General features: G+C 45.2%; 1 protein-coding gene across 1 annotated transcript; it reads right to left on the bottom strand.

The window, feature by feature from the left end:
- Positions 1-12616: 12616 nt before the first annotated feature.
- Positions 12617-13773, bottom strand: LOC138288606 (uncharacterized). The gene is made up of 2 exons (XM_069230101.1): positions 13532-13773; positions 12617-13430 (listed from the first exon to the last, which is right to left on the bottom strand). Exons 1-2 carry the CDS (start codon positions 13670-13672, stop codon positions 12801-12803), a joined length of 771 nt encoding a protein of 256 aa, XP_069086202.1. The 5' UTR covers positions 13673-13773; the 3' UTR covers positions 12617-12800.
- Positions 13774-18432: the final 4659 nt, after the last annotated feature.

The following is an 18432-nucleotide window of genomic DNA, read 5'->3' as shown; positions in this document are numbered from 1 at the left end:
CGATCCGGAATTTGGATGCAAAGCTTAAAAGCCAGCCCCGCAAAAGGAAGTCCCATGGTTCTAAGGACGGCCCGCCCATTAAGAAGGGCCCCTCAAGCCGAAAAACCAAAGGTGATTTTTTAGAAAATGTAGAGGCTGATGTATACTGTCCTTAGTGTGTCTAAACGTCTTTCACACCCACAGGTATACCGGCTATAACTAACCCTAATATGTATTTTGCTATCTTTACATCCTAGAATCATCACCCCAGAGCTCCGGAGACGTCGGCCCTCAGCCTAAGCAGCGGCTGTCGTGTTTAAAGGTCTGCACTGGGACTGCTCAAAACCCCACCGCGTCATCGGTACACGTGAACCAACCCGACCATCAAGACCCACCCTGCAACCTCTCTACAGCCACCGATCATGGTCCAGGTACAACTCTTAACGGCCCCACACCAACCGTCATAAAGGGAATGCCTAGTACAGCGAACACTTCTGCAACAGATATCCCGGGGATGGGGCCTGGACAAACGGACAGTATCAATCGTACAACACCAAACGCCCAACTGTTTGTACCGTGTGAGGTCTCTGGAGGGTCCCCAAAACAGTGCAACAGTCCTAAAATAAATCGGTTGTCCTTAAAGAGTCGTAGGAAGAAGCTCCAGACCCCAGAGCTGCAATCTGGACCTTTAGACCTGTCTTTTAAAAATGTTGTTAAGGTACAACCGGCTCCCCCTAGGGCCCAGAGTTCTAATACCGGGGTGTCTGGCCACACCCCAACCCCTACAGGGTGTACAACTATCCCCTCTGTGTTATGTGACCCCACCATGGAAAATGATCACCCTGCAGAGGATCCCTACTCCCACTGTATAGAGCTTCTTAAGGCTCTAGCTGGTACTACCCAAAGTTCTGAAGCCCCGGCATCCCCATGTCTGATGTCCCCCGATACACCCCCGGGGGCATACGACCCCACCAGTCCTGCGCCAAGTGCCCGTGCGCAATGGTCTTCACCATCCTCATCAATATACCCCGACAGCAGTATAGGGTGTAGCGGAACGCAAAATCAGAGTTTTGGAACACCCTCGAGCGATGATCAGGACTCTCAAACTGCTGGGTGTTCACACTGGAACCCTGTTTTTACGGCCCGCCCTGGTCCAGCAACAGTGAGTGGTGGTGATAACGCCAGCCATTGTCCTATAACCGGGGTGGCTCAGGGAGTTGGCAATCATACCTCTAATGTCATAAGTTCGAGCCTTGAAACCAACCTTTCAAACCGTGCTAGAGTTCTAGACAGCTACATTAAAGAAATCCATCAGTCGTTCAGACAATTAAAATGCCAGCTCCGTCTAAAAACTTTAAAACTGTGTAAGAACGACGGTAATATAGCGACATCCAGAGCTAGCATAAAGGCTTTAAGACAGCTGATGGCTCGGTGTAGAAACACAATGGCCCAAACTTGCGCTTCAACAGTTATAGCCATGGGTAACATACCATCATGACTAGGCGCGCGTACATACACGGGGAATGTTAGAGGTACCTTTACCAGTACAATGGGCCATAGGTCTAAATATGAAAAGAAGCCACAGCACCTACTTAGTAGAGCTCTAAGAGTTTTACGAGCGCTCAATAGTCAGAGGGCATGTCAACCCCCAAAACCAGCACCCATAAGACCTCAAAATATAGAGTTAGGAGGTGCTGTTGGTCTTTACAGGTCCTCTGGGGGTGGCGGTCCGAGCCGTCTCAGCCTTAAGCAGTCTGGAGGAGCCCCATCCGAAGTAGGTGTAGGGTCAGTGTCACCATTTGTAAACAACACAAATATTGTTCAGATCGGCGGGGGACAGTTACCAAAAACCAGATGGGCCCATAAGAAGCCAAAGTGGCTTGGTAGCTCTAGAAAACGCAAGGCTGTAATAAAAAAGTTAAAGAAAGCCAGACTCTGCGTTACCAGAAGGTCTAAAAACACATCTACATCTAACCATACCCCTGTGAGCTCTCCAACAACCAGTAATTCTCAAACTGAGGCTTCAGAACCAGTATTTATGGAAAGTGTGAGAAGGTATAGTCGCGTTGTAGAGCGGTTTAACGCTACAGAGCACTATGAGGAGTTTAGGTTTGTTAACCTAGATCGCCTACACTCCTCAGATCATGGCATTATAGCTATACATCAGGCTGTGCAAGCGCTAATCGAACGATTGTTACACGATGTGGGTCCTAATGATTTCTTTCAGATGCGTTTTCAGGGACAGGGTCTCAATAGTCCCCTGTTTACCAGACGGTCATCTCGGGATGTGTTTGACGCTGTAACGTTTTTAGAAAACCTATCTAAACTTTTACAGAGCAAGGCTGAATTATTGGCGTACGGGTCCTTTAGAATCATCGCCCTCGTTGTTAGGGGTCGCGAGGGTGGTGCTTCCAGAGCCTTAAAGAGCGTTATGTACAGTAAAATCATTGGCAAGAAATCTCGGTGGTTGCTCGATTTTAATACCGGAGCTACCAACATGTGTCTGGCCGCAAGCATTGCGGGTTTATTGATGGACCGCTCTACCCCAGACGCCGTCATTATGTCGATGGCTGTAGCGGCACATGAGGCACTTCAGATACCGACTGACAAAATGGTCGGTTTTGGGGATCTGGGCCTTTTTGAGAACCACTTTGCCGTGACGGTTAAAGTTCTATACCATGCCGGTTCTTGGAAGTACTTCACTACCAATGAAAGTGTGAAAAACAAGACCGTGTATGTGTTGCATCATGAAAACCACTTTTACGGTGTCTTGAACCTGAAGGGTTTTCTAGGGGCCAAGTATGTGTGCGAGCATTGCGATCATATATACAACAATCGGACCAAACACCAGTGTGAATTTCACTGTAAAATGTGTCAGAGGGACGGTTGTGTCAATGACAGTGCTCAGAAAGTGAACTGCACAAAGTGTAAGCTGTTTTGTCGGTCGCAAGACTGCTTAATCACGCACATCGGCCTAGCCCAATGTGTTCTTAAAGCCGACTGTGGGGCGTGCGGTCGCTATAAACCTGTCGACCATGAATGTAAAGGCATGGAATGCCCTAGGTGTACCGTTGCTTTTATAGCCGGAACAACACATGAGTGTTACATGCTCAGAAGTCACTACCCAAAAAAAACAGAAGACTATATCGTCTTTGATATAGAGTGTACGCAAGAGACGGGTGTGCACCAGCCAAACTATATTTACGCCCACCATCTAACAGGTGATGAGAGCTGGGAGTTTGAAGGACGGTCCTGCGTGAATGATTTCCTCATCACGTTCATGCAACCTCGATACCAGGATTTTACATTTCTGGCTCACAACTCCAAAGCATATGACTCATTCTTCATTATCCGTGACCTGATACATGAAAAGTTGCCCATTAGTCTCATAACCCAAGGTTCCAAACTAATGCTGCTTAAGGTTGTACCTTTTGACATTAGGTTCATAGACACCTTGAATTTTCTGCCCATGAAGTTGAGCAAACTGCCAAAAGCCTTTGGGTTTGAAGGCTGTAAAGGTTATTTCCCTCACTTTTTTAACACCTGGGCTAATCAGAATTACAGCGGCCCTATGCCTCCGCCCGACAGTTATGGTTGCGAGTACATGATGCCCTCTGAAAAAGAGAGTTTTCTACAGTGGTACGATGAAAACCGTGAAAAATGGTTTCATTTTCAAACTGAATTGAAAGCATACTGTCAGGCGGATGTTATGATATTGCGAAAAGCATGCAACCTTTTCAGAGATGTTGTGGTGGCGATGACAAAGCGGGTCCTGTTTGTTGAAACCGAATCACTCAAGAGTAAAAAAAAAATAACTGTATACCTGGACCCATTTCAAAACATTACTCTGGCTTCAATGTGCATGTCTATTTATAAACATATGTTTTTATTGCCTGAAACTATCGCCTTAGTACCACCCGACCTCTATAACGGCAAGCAGAAACGTTACTCCACCCCCTCTATTCAGTGGCTCATGTACGTCTCTGCGCGTGAGAGCATCTTCATTCAGCACGCTCTGCAGGGTGGCGAATACCGGCTGGGTCGCTACTATCTAGACGGGTATGCATTAATTAACGGCGTACCAACGGCCTTTGAGTTCAACGGGTGTTTTTACCATGGCTGCCCTCAGTGTTACAAGCCCCATGAGTTTAATAGACTGCAGGGAACCTCGTTTGAACATCTGCACCGCAGGACTATGGCGAAGGCGCAGTATATTGAGAGTTGTGGGTTTGTTTTGAGAACTCTATGGGAACATGATTGGGTAACTGAGCTATCAAAAGATGGTGAGCTGAGCACTTTTATTAAGAGCCATCAGTTACCTTCACCGCTGGAACCCCGTGACGCCTTATTCGGCGGGCGTACAAACGCCATTCAATTGTACCGGGTAGCTGGCCCTGGTGAGAAAATACATTACTACGACTTCACAAGTCTGTATCCGTTTGTGAACAAGGTGAAGTTGTACCCTATGGGCCATCCTACAATCATATACCAGAACTTTAAACCTCTCAAAGAGTACTTTGGAATCATTAAGTGTCAGATTCACCCACCGCGGAAACTTTACTTTCCGGTGCTCCCTTATAGAGTCGAGGGTAAGCTAATGTTCCCCCTATGCCGTACCTGCGTTGAAAGTAAACAGCTTAGCGAGTGTCGGCATAGTGATGAGCAGAGGGTGCTGGAGGGGACATGGTGCACCATCGAGGTGCAGACGGCCCTAGAGAAAGGGTATCGCCTAGGTAAAATCCTTGAAGTCTGGCACTTTCCAAACACAACAACCCAGCTCTTTTCTGAGTACATCAACTTGTTTCTCAGAGACAAGCAGGAGGCCTCGGGGTATCCAGACTGGTGTGTCGATGAGCCCTCAAAGAAAAAGTATATCGCTGATTACAAAGCTCGCGAGGGTATTAAACTGAGACCGGCGTTCATTAAGGTTAACCCCGCCCGCCGTCAGCTAGCTAAGCTCTGTCTCAATTCCTTGTGGGGAAAGTTCGCACAACGTACCAATTTGTCAAACACTTCCATCGTCACAGATCCAGATGAGCTTTTTAAGTACATATTCACACCTGTTTATGACATATCCAGTTGTGAATTTATTGACGACGAGACGGCCGTTCTATGCTGGAAATACGCCAAAGAGTACCCCACAATGTGTAACAATATAAACATCTTTATAGCCTGCTTCACAACCGCTCACGCCAGGCTGGAGCTTTACAGGTTGCTGGACAAGCTTCAGGAACGGTGTTTGTACCATGACACTGACTCGGTTATCTTTGTGAGTAAAAAGGGTGATGAAGATCCTCCGCTGGGTGATTATCTAGGGGATTTGACCAGCGAGCTCGAAAAGGGGGAGTATATACAGGAATTTACCTCATCAGGCCCTAAGACGTACAGTTATAAGACCTCAAACAACAAGGTTTGCATGAAAGTCAAAGGTATCACTTTAAACGTCAACAATACGATTAAAATAAACTTTGACAGTCTGAAGGGTCTGGTGCACGAATACTCCGCCTTGAGCGATCACAAAAATAGCAAAGCCATTGTTGTAAACCAGCCGGGCATTGTCAGGTCCAAGAAAAAATGGGAAATTACAACCCAACCGATGTATAAAACCTTAAGAGTAGTGTTTGACAAACGGGTCCTCACATCTGACTACAAAACACTGCCTTACGGTTACTAAACGACATTAGAGGCGCGAACTCCACCCAGACATGGACACTAGACTACAACACCCATTCTCCTGCGTTTTAGCAGGTCCCTCCAACAGCGGTAAAAGTTTTTTTATAAAGAAACTGCTAGAAAATGCTCCCGGTGTTTTATCTCAGACCCTAAACAACATTGTGTGGCTTTATTCATGCTGGCAGGATCTTTACACGGAGCTCACCCTAAAGTTCCACCACATTCGGTTTATAGAGGGTATCCCCGATAATCTCAACGACGATGGTTTGCTACCAAAACAACTTGTAAACATGGTCGTGGTGGATGACCTCATGCGTGAAGGCGGGGACCACCCCGAGATTGAGCGGGCTTTTACGCAATATTCACACCACCGTAATCTGAGCATCTGTTATATAGTGCAGAACCTGTTTTACAAGGGCAAGAGCAGCCGATCCATAACTCTCAACGCCTCATACCTGGTCTTATTTAAAAACCCCAGAGACAAACTTCAGATCTCCATTATAGCTAAACAAATGTACCCCGGAAACACCCCGTTTTTCATGGAGGCCTTTAACGATGCTACAGCAAAACCCCATGGTTACTTATTGGTGGATTTGAAACCCAACACTCTTGAAGACTACAGACTACGAGCCGGCATACTACCACCTGACTTCCCAGTCGCCTACACGCCTAAAACAATGCCCAAAACCTATAAAAAGAACAAGTAAAAAGATGCTTATAACATTTACACTCTAAACCCTGTAATATAAGGACGCCACAATGTCTGCGAGGTTGCGGCGTAATTTAGGCCTTCTAAAAATGTTGATCACAGCCAGCCCCTCTAAAAGAAAAGCAATCCTTTGCGCTGCCTCGGATGATCTAGTGGCCGCCATTTCAGAAATAGCCCTAAACACCCTAAAAGGTAATGTCCCGATATCAACGAGCCAGTTCCGCGTTCTGAAGAAGAAGCGCCACATTATTAAGAAGCTCAGCAATAAGAGGGCATCGCTCCTTTCCAAAAGAAAACTGGTCAAACAGTCTGGCGGTTTTATAGGGTCGCTGCTAGGTATAGCTATACCCCTAATCACAGGGCTACTGTCGAGGTCCTGATGGAGCACGCCCACAAAATGTACCTCGTACCCCGGCAACAACTGGAACATCTGGGCCCTTCTACCACGGATGTCTGGGACATACGCAAAAACGAAACGCAGCGTCTCGATGCTGAAATCAAAGCCATTTTGAACCGAACTGATTTAAAACCCCACGACAAAGCAGGGCTTTACTCAGGAGCCCTTCAAAACTTTCTACAATACTACAAGCAGCTAACCTCTGAAAAAAACAAACTGACGCTGTATACCCCAGATGCTGAACAGCAGCCAGGACCCTCTATGGTGTCTCACGACACAGGCCACACAACCACAACGGATGCCTTTGTCTTAGACCTTTTAAAAAGTATCAGTCAGAAATATAGAGGGGCTGCTCAAATGTTGCTCAGTAAAATGACTACTACTAAAGATTTGACCACCTGGAACGACCGGGGCGAATTCGTTTACAAAGGGCAGCCGATTGCTGGTTCCCATATGTATGATCTGGTCCGGGGTCTCACACATGGTAAAACCCTATCGACACAAGACGCTCCTAGAGGCTGGGAGCAGTTCCTAAGTGCAGCTGCGGAACTCAACATTCCCTCCACGATTATCGGTAATGCAGAGAATCGCCGTAAGCTTGAAAGATTAAAAGATCCGGCTCCAGCTGTTTTTACAAGGAGCCCCGCTATATCGACACCACCTTTCTTTCCACAACTAACACCCGTTCGGAACCGTGCTGCTCTTCCTATGGAGCCTAAAAAGAGCCTATTCAAAATGAACACCTGGCTACCGCTCTAATTTTGCACACTTGTACAGTTTTTGTTAAAAGTTTTTACGGTTCGAAAAATTATATGTTTAACCGTGTAAATGTTAGTGTTGAAACATGCTTGTAATAAACACTTTTAAATTTTCATCAGGAGTCTGCCATCTTTTTGTTTATAAATGCTTTGAAAATGTGCGCAGTGTGTCTTAAAAAAAAAAATGCCACGGATGAAAGTATGTTTAAGATGTTTTTTTTTATTTTAGGCACACATAAGTACAAATAACAGCTTTACAGTACCTTACACTTTTGACAAAGACCATATTCTGCTTTAACAACGTGCGACATTGTCCTAGAGTTTTCATTCACATATTTCATAACAACATCATCGTTGTTTACTAGATCGTCTGAGTACAGATTAAAAATATTTCTAAACGTTATACCTTCAGACATTTTACTAATAAAGTATATACAATGTTCCCCACATGTGATGGCCATAGGATCCTGTACCCGAAGTTTATTATACACAACAGTGGGTGATGCTTTTTTTACATATTTGAATATCGGCTTTGTATAAATACTATGCTCAGGGAATTCGGCTAAACTATCAAACACTATAACCTTGTCCACATCCAGAAACAGAGCCGCCCAATGTGCACCACCCCTGTAATGGGGATCGGTGTTAAAGACGAGGGTGCGGGGCCTTTCTGGACCTATCTTTTCAGGTAGTCCATCGCTAGGATATACCCCTAGAAAGTATTTCTTAGCATGTTTATTTCTACTTAAGAAGTCCCGTATCTCCGTAGTGTCCATTTTATATATTTTAAAAAAAATTAAATTTTTTATTTTACACTCTTTCAATGGTAGTCAAACATAAGCTGACGGGCGTGGTTGACCTGGATAACGCTGTCGAATACCGAGAACACAACCATGTTCACATTGGCCGCCAGCGCCTGTGTAAAACGTATTTCCGCTTTTAGATTTCCGTTTTTGATCAGGTTGTAATGGTCGCCATCTTCCATGTCCGGCGTCAGGTCGAACGCAAACAGAGTGTAGCCGGCAGCATACCCTTCTCTTGAAACAACTACTCCAGAGTCCCTCAGCTGTTTCCCCGTTATCGAGACCAGTCCTAGATATTCCCGGACAAAATTTGATGCTCCAAAATTCGGGGTGAAAGGTTTTGCGGGGATCACGGCGCCCTCGTGAACCAGAGCAGCATAGTTGATATCATAGTGTTTGAAGTTGAAAGGGTTTGAGTTGTAGGCGCCACTAAAAGCGGTATTGTCCACAAACCCTATGATGATGAGTTTCGGTAACTGCCCCAGAAATAGATTCTGCTGCTGCGTTAATCGGGTTCCGGCGGGGATGCTGAATATCTTCAGAGCAACTCTTTCAATGGCATACTTGGCGTTCGATAATTGTAAAGCTTCAGCATGGGCCAGTCTGACACTTGGGGACACTTTCACTCTCTTTACAAACAGGCTCGCTGACAATATAACCAGTTTATACTGGTGTGCATCACCGCTGATGAGACAGAAAGCGTCTTTGTTACGGTTGAGTTTGATCTTAAGATCGATACCGTTGACTAACAGTTTGTCTTGGAAGAAAAGGTCTGAATGTACGCGTCCCAGGAGGTCAAAATGCCTACTGCCGGCGACGAAGCTGGCTCTTTTTTTAAATCCCTCATTGTCACCGTCCAAAGCCGTGTTCTCCAAATGCGCTTCGGTATCTCGGTAGAAGAGCCCCGCTGAAAGATGTGTGTCCAGCGCATCGCGACTATAATTTAGAATACTCTCTATGTATGCCCTGTAGGCATACATGTTATCACTCTGTGTGACAAGGCGATCGCCTAGGTTAATGTCCACTTGATTAAACATTGTTGCGATGGGATAGGCTATCGGGGCCACTCTAGCATCATCCTCGATGTTGTCACCGTTCGCTTTGGTTATTTTACAGACGAGGTGCAGGAGAGTGTTGTTGAGATCAAGGTTCATATCCGTGGACCCCGACACATAAAACTCTATCGGTGCAAGGGGTGTCAGAGCGGCCATCGGCGACACTTCCATGAAAAAACTGTTTTCAATGCTAGTCTGTGTGGGTTTGAGAGAAAACAGATCTAACTCAGATTTGGCGCATTCACCCGATGCACAGTGTACGAAGGCCATGATCGATGTTTTAAAAAATATTCGCACTAGAACGAGTTCTCTTCTTCCTGGTCGATCTCTTCCGTCTTACGGCTCTTCTTTTGTGAGGGCCTTTTGAAGTAGTCCGGCGCTTCTTATAGGGCCTTGGTGGACCCCGACGCCTCGAAGCCCTGCGCTTCCTTTTAACACCACCATGCGCTTTATACAGCAACCCCGCTCCTTCTTGGGGCTGTCTATTCATGCGTTCAGCTACCGCAGACGTTACACGACCCACGACATCCTGGGCGATGTTTGTAGCAGCCGCTTTAACATGAGGTTTTGCAATTTCGAACCCTCTTCTCAAAAAGGGCATGGCTCTCCTAAACATGCTCCGGAAGAAACCACCCAATCCCGCCCCATACATAACCGGAGCCCCTTGAAAGTAGGGCTGGGGGCCTCCATACCCCGCCTGAACTCTATAATAGTCCCGGTACATAGAGGGATCCCCGTAGGTTTTCATGATGACCATTGCAGCTGTCTAATAGTCACCTTCGCGCCGTGGCCTTAAATGAAGCTTGACAATAACTTTCCCGTATTTAAAGGCAACCGTCTCCGACTGATCGTTGTACACCATGATGGTTATAGTGTCAAAATGGTTTTTAGAAATTGCAACATAGTCGAGTTTGTGATGTTGTATATTAACCATTGTGTTATTTTCGCCCTGCACAGGGACCCACCTCAACAGAGGTGAATAACTGTCCCCGACCCTCTGTGGCTCTACAATATCGCTATAAACGTAGAGTGTATAAAAGCCTCCGTTAATATCGGGACATGTAGGGTCTGGATCCACCTGCCTCTGTTGATGTTGTACTGTCCCTAAAACCCGCTGTAATTTACCACTACATTTAAACACAGTACTGAGCTCAGGGGCTTTAAGAAACACTTTTCTTCTAACGTAATCCAACACCAGATATATATTCGCATACGTCTCGATGCTGCCTATAGTTTTGTTGATGGCCTCGACTACCGCCGCTACGGTGGGGTAATAGCCATGTGGGAAAGACAGGTGATATGTCAGGGTATCCTGAGGGCGCTTTATATGAAATTTAACATCGGCCTTTGTAAAGGTATTCCAAGTTCTAGGGTACTGTATTTCCGTTAGTGCCACCTCCCACGGACCTTTCAAATCCACTGGTTTTGCAAGTTTCACCGTATAACTCGAAATCTGATTGTCTGGGAACATGTCCTTCGAAGCATTGGATGGCAGCGTGATATAAAAAGGGGAGTTCTCCATCATGACGCTTACAGCTTGACCTCACACAACGTGCAATGAGCTGGCCAGGACCCAACTGTTAAATTTCTCGGGCCACCCACGCCATTTGACCAACGCCTGTCTCCGGACACCTCTCCCTTTCCTTTTCAGAACCTTTTCAACCCTGTACACCCTGTTCGGATCGTAGGACACCTTTTGCAACTCTTCGGTGTAAAAGACACCCGATACCTCTTCCCCAGCGTAGTCTTTTAACCTGTAAATATATACCCCTTCTTTAAGCTGCACACTTTCGACTATGAATATCTCATCGCTGAATGTTTGCTGGTAGCCTTTGGTGAAGACCCCCTTCAACTTTGAAACCCTGACATGATCCCCTTCTTTTAAATTCGGTTTCTTGACCTTCGGCGTGAGACGCCCGCCGTACACCGTTCTCCACACCGTTAACGAATTATCCCTTGTTACCTTAACAGGGGCCATTTTGATTGTCCTGTGGTAGGTGGCGTTATAAACATCTATAAAAGCCTTTAGAACATCCACGTATCTGTAGGTGTTGTTGGCGGTGAAATATCGCCACATCTTCGACTTTAAAGTCCGGTTAAAACGCTCTACAACAGCAGCCTTTACCTCTGTGTGCGTTACAAAATGTTGAACAGCGTGCAGGTCTAATAATTTTTGGAAATGTTTGTTTAAAAATTCCTTTCCGGCGTCTGTTTGTAGTTTCTGGGGCACACGCCCGCTAGCGAAGATGTCTTTAAAAGCAGCTGTAACGCTGGTACCACTTTTATCGTTTAATGCCTCTGCATAGGCGTATTTGGACAAGACATCTATGACGGTTAATATATACAGGGCGCCATCGTTATGTTTTGCTAGATCTTGAAGACTGATTATGTCGGCCTGCCACTGATAATCGAGCTGTGCGTTAACAACTGTGGCCCGCCTCTTAAAGCGCCTCCTGGCAGGTTTGTGCAGCGAATAAGCCTCTTCCCCAGCTAACCAAGTCTTCACACTGGCACGTTTTACAGATTCATTTTCAGCTCGAGCCCTTCTAAATAGAGCTTCGGAACCTCCGAAACTTCCAACCCCTTGTTTATCGTAATAAAGCTTCCTTAAATCCGCATCCGTCATGTTGTCTCCCACCACCAACACCACGAAATGAAAGACGCTTGTTTTGTGTAAGGTCATTTTATTAAACATGAAAAACATAAAAAATGGTGCTGGGCTACACAACCACCGGGTATTTGACATTTTGTGCTACAGAGTTTATAGATGTCATAACGCTGGACCACTGTGGTCTTTTTACAAACGTATACATAGTACAACCCCACTACACATGTTACTCAGAGTATGGCCTTTCACAAACGCTAAGCGTCACAAACTTTGATATTTTTATGGCTATACTCTCAATAGCTCTAGACAGGACTTCCCGCTCCCCACGCCTATAACTCTGAACACTCAGGATACTGACAAAATTCAACAGTTCATACAGTTCTAACCAGGACCATTCCGAACCTTTATTTGCGACATAATCTTCAGTCATGTTCACCAACGCCTCGTGTATCCCCGTCTCAGGTGAAAGTCTTAACTCTCGAATGTGGTCTTTGTCCGAGGTCCGGCATTCAACAGATGCGTTTAGCCGCCCATTGATACACCACTTGGCGATACACAAATGACTGCTACATTGCAACAAGGCTGAAGGTTCCGGAATGTTCAGATACCGCAGAGTCATAGGATGTATTTCAGCTATTCTTTCTTTAACCAGCACAAAAATCAATCTCCCGATACAGATGTAGCCCGGTTGTAACTCATAGGCATCTTGCATCTCGATACCCGGATTCCCCGCCTAAAAGTGAGTAAGTATGGAGCGTTAAGTAACACATTCATGGTCTACTTTTTTTTTTTTAATTAATTAATTTATTTTATTTTTTCTAAAACAGCTTTCGTGGGGCTAGAGACTTCATTCTTCTGTTTTTATGATAAATGTCACACATTCGTCTTTTTATAACCCGTTCTAACATACTTATGTCAAAGTGGGGACACATACCATGCATGCGGTCGAGTTTTGAGCAGGGCTCAGCAGCGTATCGGATCTCATTGACAGCCGCAGCCAAGACCTTAATCATATCACTGTGGACACCTTTCTTCACAGCCGACAGCCCATACACAACCCTTAACAACCTATATAACCGGTGAGGGTCTATCCGACTACAAATGTGGCGAATTATTCTTGGTGTGTATGCATCGTATAAACATTCATGAGCATCCTGTTGAGGCGCATTAATTTTATGCCCGTAACAAAGATCATAATAATCCCGTTTAACACAGGCGTTCACAGCGGCCGCTGCAAAACCTTTAACTGGCCATATGGTGGCCCAGGGTACGCCCGGAGCTTCCTTTTCAAAATCGCGGCTAGTGTAGGTGCAGACACATTTCTTACGAGGCTCTTTGTTCTGGCTTGTAACACTTCCAGACTGTCTGGAACAGCATAAGCAGTAAAAATTTACGGCGTTAACCTTTGGAGTTGACCCTTCTAGAGGCTCACTTTCTTCAGCTACGTTCTAGGGTTCAAACAGAAAGCACAAGACACATTATTAGTTAAATGTATGACATTAGAGTATACAGACATAAAAAAAAAAATAACAAAACTGTCATTACCAACCTCCATATTCGCATCACACTCAGAGGCTCCTCTGAAATCCTGGGAGTCGCAGAGGTCCATTGGGGCAGAAACAGTGCCGGAGCTTACACCTGACGGCTGTACAATAACGGCCTCTGACTCGGTGGCCTCCTGGTCGCCCATGTCTTCATAGATGGGCGAATTCGGTGGTGCTACACATTCTTCAACATCTTCAATGTCTATGAAGTTAGATGCAACACTTAATTCATCTTTCGAGGCATTGCTGTCGCTGTCGGACCCCTTAATAGGGGATATCTGGGTCGACACAGCCTTGAGGTTGAGCTTTTCAAGCCGGTAGCAAAGTTCCTCTTCAAAACCGGTAACATCAGTATCTTGGGTGGCAGGGACATCCTGTTGTGCATTCTCATCCATCGTAAGAGGGGCGAGGGTCCGGTAATATCTACCAATAGTGTTCAGGGCCCCTGAGGAGGCTGCTTTTCTTGCGATCGGATTGTATCTCTTCATGGCACCTTGCCAAACTGTTTCAACCCTGGTTCACGGTTTGACTGCCGGTTCTAACCAGCTCCTTATATGCAACATTTCAAAAAAAGGGGGGCTAACACGTGACACCATGAGGGCCCCTAACTGGCACTTGGGCTTGAATGTCTGACATGTCCAGACCTGTCCCTCTCAGGCTCTGAAACCACTTGCACAACACTAAGTCATACTTTTTTACACAGCTCATAGGCCAAAACCCAGGGGCTAGGACCCAGACACAGGGCTAACACGTGACACCACGTGTTCACAAACCACGTGACACCCCCATGCACGTCACTTCCGGGGAGGGCTTTCTGGGACACCGGAAGTCCCAGCCACCGGATATGACGTCATATCCGGGGCGGGATAACTGTCACTTTTAATATGGTGATTAAAGGTATCCCTTCCTACTACTCATGTCCTCTCTGAAGTACTTTATCCAGCTATTTTAAATGACAATTTATGGGCTAGCAGAACTTGTAGCTACAACGATTATCATAGTGGATTGAACAATGCCCATTGATTGCTTTCCATTTCCATTCAAAAGCTAAAAAAAAAAAAAACTAAAAGCAGTGCCAACTTCAAATCTGCGTATTTAAGTAAAGTCCAAACTTTCCCAGGGATGTCTGGAATTAAATGTGAAGTTCGATCTGGTTGACCCTAATCAGCGTGAGAAGTGTAACAGGCTTTGCAAGAAATGAAGCTGTCAAGTCAGTTAAACCTTAAACAGTGTTAATAAGCTCGTTTGTACTTGTATGGGAAAATATCCAATGACAATTTTGTTGCAGCCAAAACCTGGGTTGGTGCAGAAATCTCGATGGATTAGAATCCTAAATTTCTCCCAGTGAAAGTCATTGAGATTCTCCTGGGAGGTCACACTCACACTTAAGGAGCCCGTCACCAAGAAAACCAAGGTGGTCTAGTTCCAGTTCTCCAGTTTCATGTAAAGAACATTAAACTGTTCTCCCAGAAATTGATTCAGAACTGCACAGGGGTATCTTGATGGTGGTAACCACCTCCTATACAGCAACCCAGACTCCACACTGACCCTCCTTAAGGTGATACTACACACCACAGCTTGTCTCATCAAGGTCCTAAGTACTTATGACTACACCACACAACCCAACCTGATGGAAATCCAGTTGTACCCTCTACCACCCTGCACCATCTTCAAAGATGAATAAATAATCTATAAAGACATCCCAACCCTCACCCCTATCTACTTTGCTTACAAGCACATTATATTCAGTGGCTGTTGGCACATTTGTAGCGTGGCAGCATAAAAAGTAAATATGTAATAAAGAAAAAACAAAGCTACAGAACATCTCTGTCTCTACACCGAGGATCTAAAGCGACATCTCCGTATCCATCCTGGCCACCAAAACTCTGGTTTAGTTTAAGAAAGAACTGAAGACAATATCTCTTCAGCCTGCCGACTAGGCTAGCAGCTTCACAACATGGGTGAAACTCCTGTAATGAGACCCTTTGGTCCATCATTAGCAAGATCACTCAGGCGCTCAGCAAGGTTCCCCCTATCACTGACCCTATTTGCTAAAATGATAGAACCAATGGTGGCCAGGATTCACAATCACTATGCAAACAGGGGCGTCAAATTCACATTCACACTGTATGTGGGCTGTGAGGGTAAGTAGGCTGATAGCGCCATATTTCAAGCTATATTGTTTGTGTGCCAAGTCACAGTAATACGCTACTGGTATTACTATGAACCCTTCCAGCCATACATAGTGAGAGAATCTGACTGTATACACACAAAGTCTCACTACGTTTATCTACTCTATGGCCCGTCGTACCCTGGCCGAAACTGACACTGCACCATGCACAGTATGGGCTTGAGACAGACTCTGTATTTGAGTAAAACTAAAACATATATTCATCCCTAGCATTGAATCCCAGCTGCAGTGTATATCTGCCTACCACTGTCCCGGCTCCTTTGATTTCTAATGTAACATATTTACCATTCACTTTCGTCTTGGTGTCTTATTAGGGGGTTTTATTGGATTTTCATGCAACATTTTGCTGATTTTTTCAATAATTTGGTTATATTTATTTGCCCTAATTCTTCTGCCAGTAGGTAGCACGTGCATGTATCTGATTTTCCAGAAATAAATCACATCTACTTTGCAATAAATATTCGTGAATCAGGTCCAGAGATCGATTTTTTCCCATGGGATGTATTTTGCCTATCCCGTACCTTTTGACTACGAATCTGGTTTTAAATATGTTTATCAAATACTCTCAGAGTAGATCATGTGAGCGTCAGAGGTCCTCCGACTTTGTGGGTGTCAGAGCCAGACACCTATTCACTAATAGAGTTACAGCTCCGAAACCAAATATGGTCAAGGGCCGAATCACAACCAAGCACCATTTTCCCAAGACTTGGGAAAGGCAGTATTGCACAGGACTTGCCAACCAGAGTCTCCAGACATTAATTTCTAAAGTAAATGTTGCAGCAGATCTGAAAATGAAGAAAACGTTTCATAAAATGTATTGAACGATTGTTTTTATTTCACTTAGTTCTTCGATTGGCCTTGTCGGTTAGAAACCATTCGCTTCTTTACAATATCAGAAAAAAATATTTTATTGTGTCCACATTCAAAAGATTCTTCGGGAATCATTTTGGAATGGTTCCTCTTTACCTTAAAAGCACCGCTAGACATCCAAAGCAGAATGTGAGGACAATGCAGGAACACTGCAGGTAATACTTTGTAACAGGATCCCATATTTGGGAAATATTTCTTACAAATCTTGCTTTATAAAAGGATAGTATATGGTTGTCTGCTTCGTCAAACATTCCAGTATTTCCAATCAGTTGCGAAACATTATTTGTCAGTACTTTTGAAAAGAGTTGATGGAGGAGGGTGATTAATAGAGTGGGGGAGACAGCCAAGTGTCTGTCTCTGTACTATCATGCAGCCAAGACATTTTCAGGTTTGACTTGCCAAATAGTTGTGTGCAACACTGTTAGAAATCGGGTTTCCAGTTGGCAGAGGTATACACCCTCTCCAATTAGGGACCAGAATCCTAGTCAGGGTAAGTCAGTTACACACCATAAATTAACCTGTGCTCACTCTCTGGTAGCTCAGCACAGAGTAGGCAGGCTTAACTTACGAGGTAATGTGTAAAGTACTTGTGCAACAATCAACCTAGCAAAACTGTGAAAACACCACACAAAAATAATCCACACCAAGTAAGAAAAAAATAGATCTTAATTTAATGAACAAAGCAAGACCAAAACACCAAAAATCCAAAAAGTAGAAGTTGAGGTATTAATTCTTTTTAAATATCTGCAATTGTATTTCTTCAAATCTTAAAGCGCCAACCGGGGCTATCTGGTCGCGCTAGACTGGCGTAGATTTAAAGTTATGGCCAACTGCAAAGGAGCACGGGCTAGCTACAGGGACAAACCTTGGCCTGCTGAAACAGTACCTTGTGTGGAGGGTTGTGTTGATGTTGACGATCTGATGTGAGAAGCAGGAGGGATGATGCAAAGTCAGTGCATCAGTTTTGATCTGCGCAGTAGGGGATGCATTGTTGTCGAGACAGGTGGTCATTGATGCTATGTCCTTGAGGAACAGTGTTGAACCCTCTGTGATCGGGCTGCCAGCCGGCAATACTTGCTGGGGCTGATGGTGAATTAGTGATGTGAAATCCTTGTCCTCAGTGGCTGCAGTGATGCATCTGCATCACGGCCAGATGCAGTGTCTCCTATCAGTGCAGTGACGTAGAAGCATGAATTTTCATAAACCAAAGAAGCATAACCCATTTCTAAGGACCCAGGACTAGACTGGCACCAATTGGCTGCGTAGGCCTCACAGTTGGCAGAGTCCAGAACCAGTGACAGAGTTGAGTGATGTTTTTGATGTCCCTGAGACTTCAGGAGATGAGGAAAGCCAGCACGCCCTTGGAGTCACTTCTGAGGATGTAGAGATTCAGGTCCAGTCCTTTTCACTCCCCAGTAAAGGGGACAACAGGCAGCAGGGCAGGTATAGCAAAGCAGGAGTCCAGCAAAGTCAAGCAGAATGCCAGCAGAGTGGCATTTCCTTAGCAACACAACAGTCCTTCTTCCTGGCAGAAGGGCAGCCTTTGAAGTGCACAAAGTCCCTACCCTTCCTTAACTGGCTCCAGACACATTACAGGGGGTTATGTAGCCCTTTGTGAGTGATCATGGCCCAGCCTATCCAGGTGTAAGTGTCAGATCCTCCCTCCTATCCAGCCCAGGATGGCCCATCAAGATTTTAGTAGCCCATCAGGATATGGATGGCCCATCATGCACACCTAAATTCCTTTTGTGTGTGGCTGTTTTGAGGGAATGCCCAAAATGTCCAGCTATCAGCCACCCAGATGGGTATTCAGAGACAGGCAAAGGTACAGAAAGTGCAAGGTAA

The sequence above is a fragment of the Pleurodeles waltl genome, chromosome 4_1 (genome assembly GCF_031143425.1).
Source record: "Pleurodeles waltl isolate 20211129_DDA chromosome 4_1, aPleWal1.hap1.20221129, whole genome shotgun sequence".
NCBI lineage: Eukaryota > Metazoa > Chordata > Amphibia > Caudata > Salamandridae > Pleurodeles > Pleurodeles waltl.
This window is presented reverse-complemented; position numbering and strand designations above follow the sequence as displayed.

What these genes read in the sequence shown, in the direction of transcription:
- LOC138288606 (XM_069230101.1), bottom strand. Translation starts at nt 13,672, where the DNA reads ATGGGCGACCAGGAGGCCACCGAGTCAGAGGCCGTTATTGTACAGCCG. An exon ending in AGTGTGATGCGAATATGGAG is followed by an intron (nt 13,431 to 13,531) that starts GTTGGTAATGAC and finishes TTTGAACCCTAG; the next exon opens with AACGTAGCTGAAGAAAGTGA.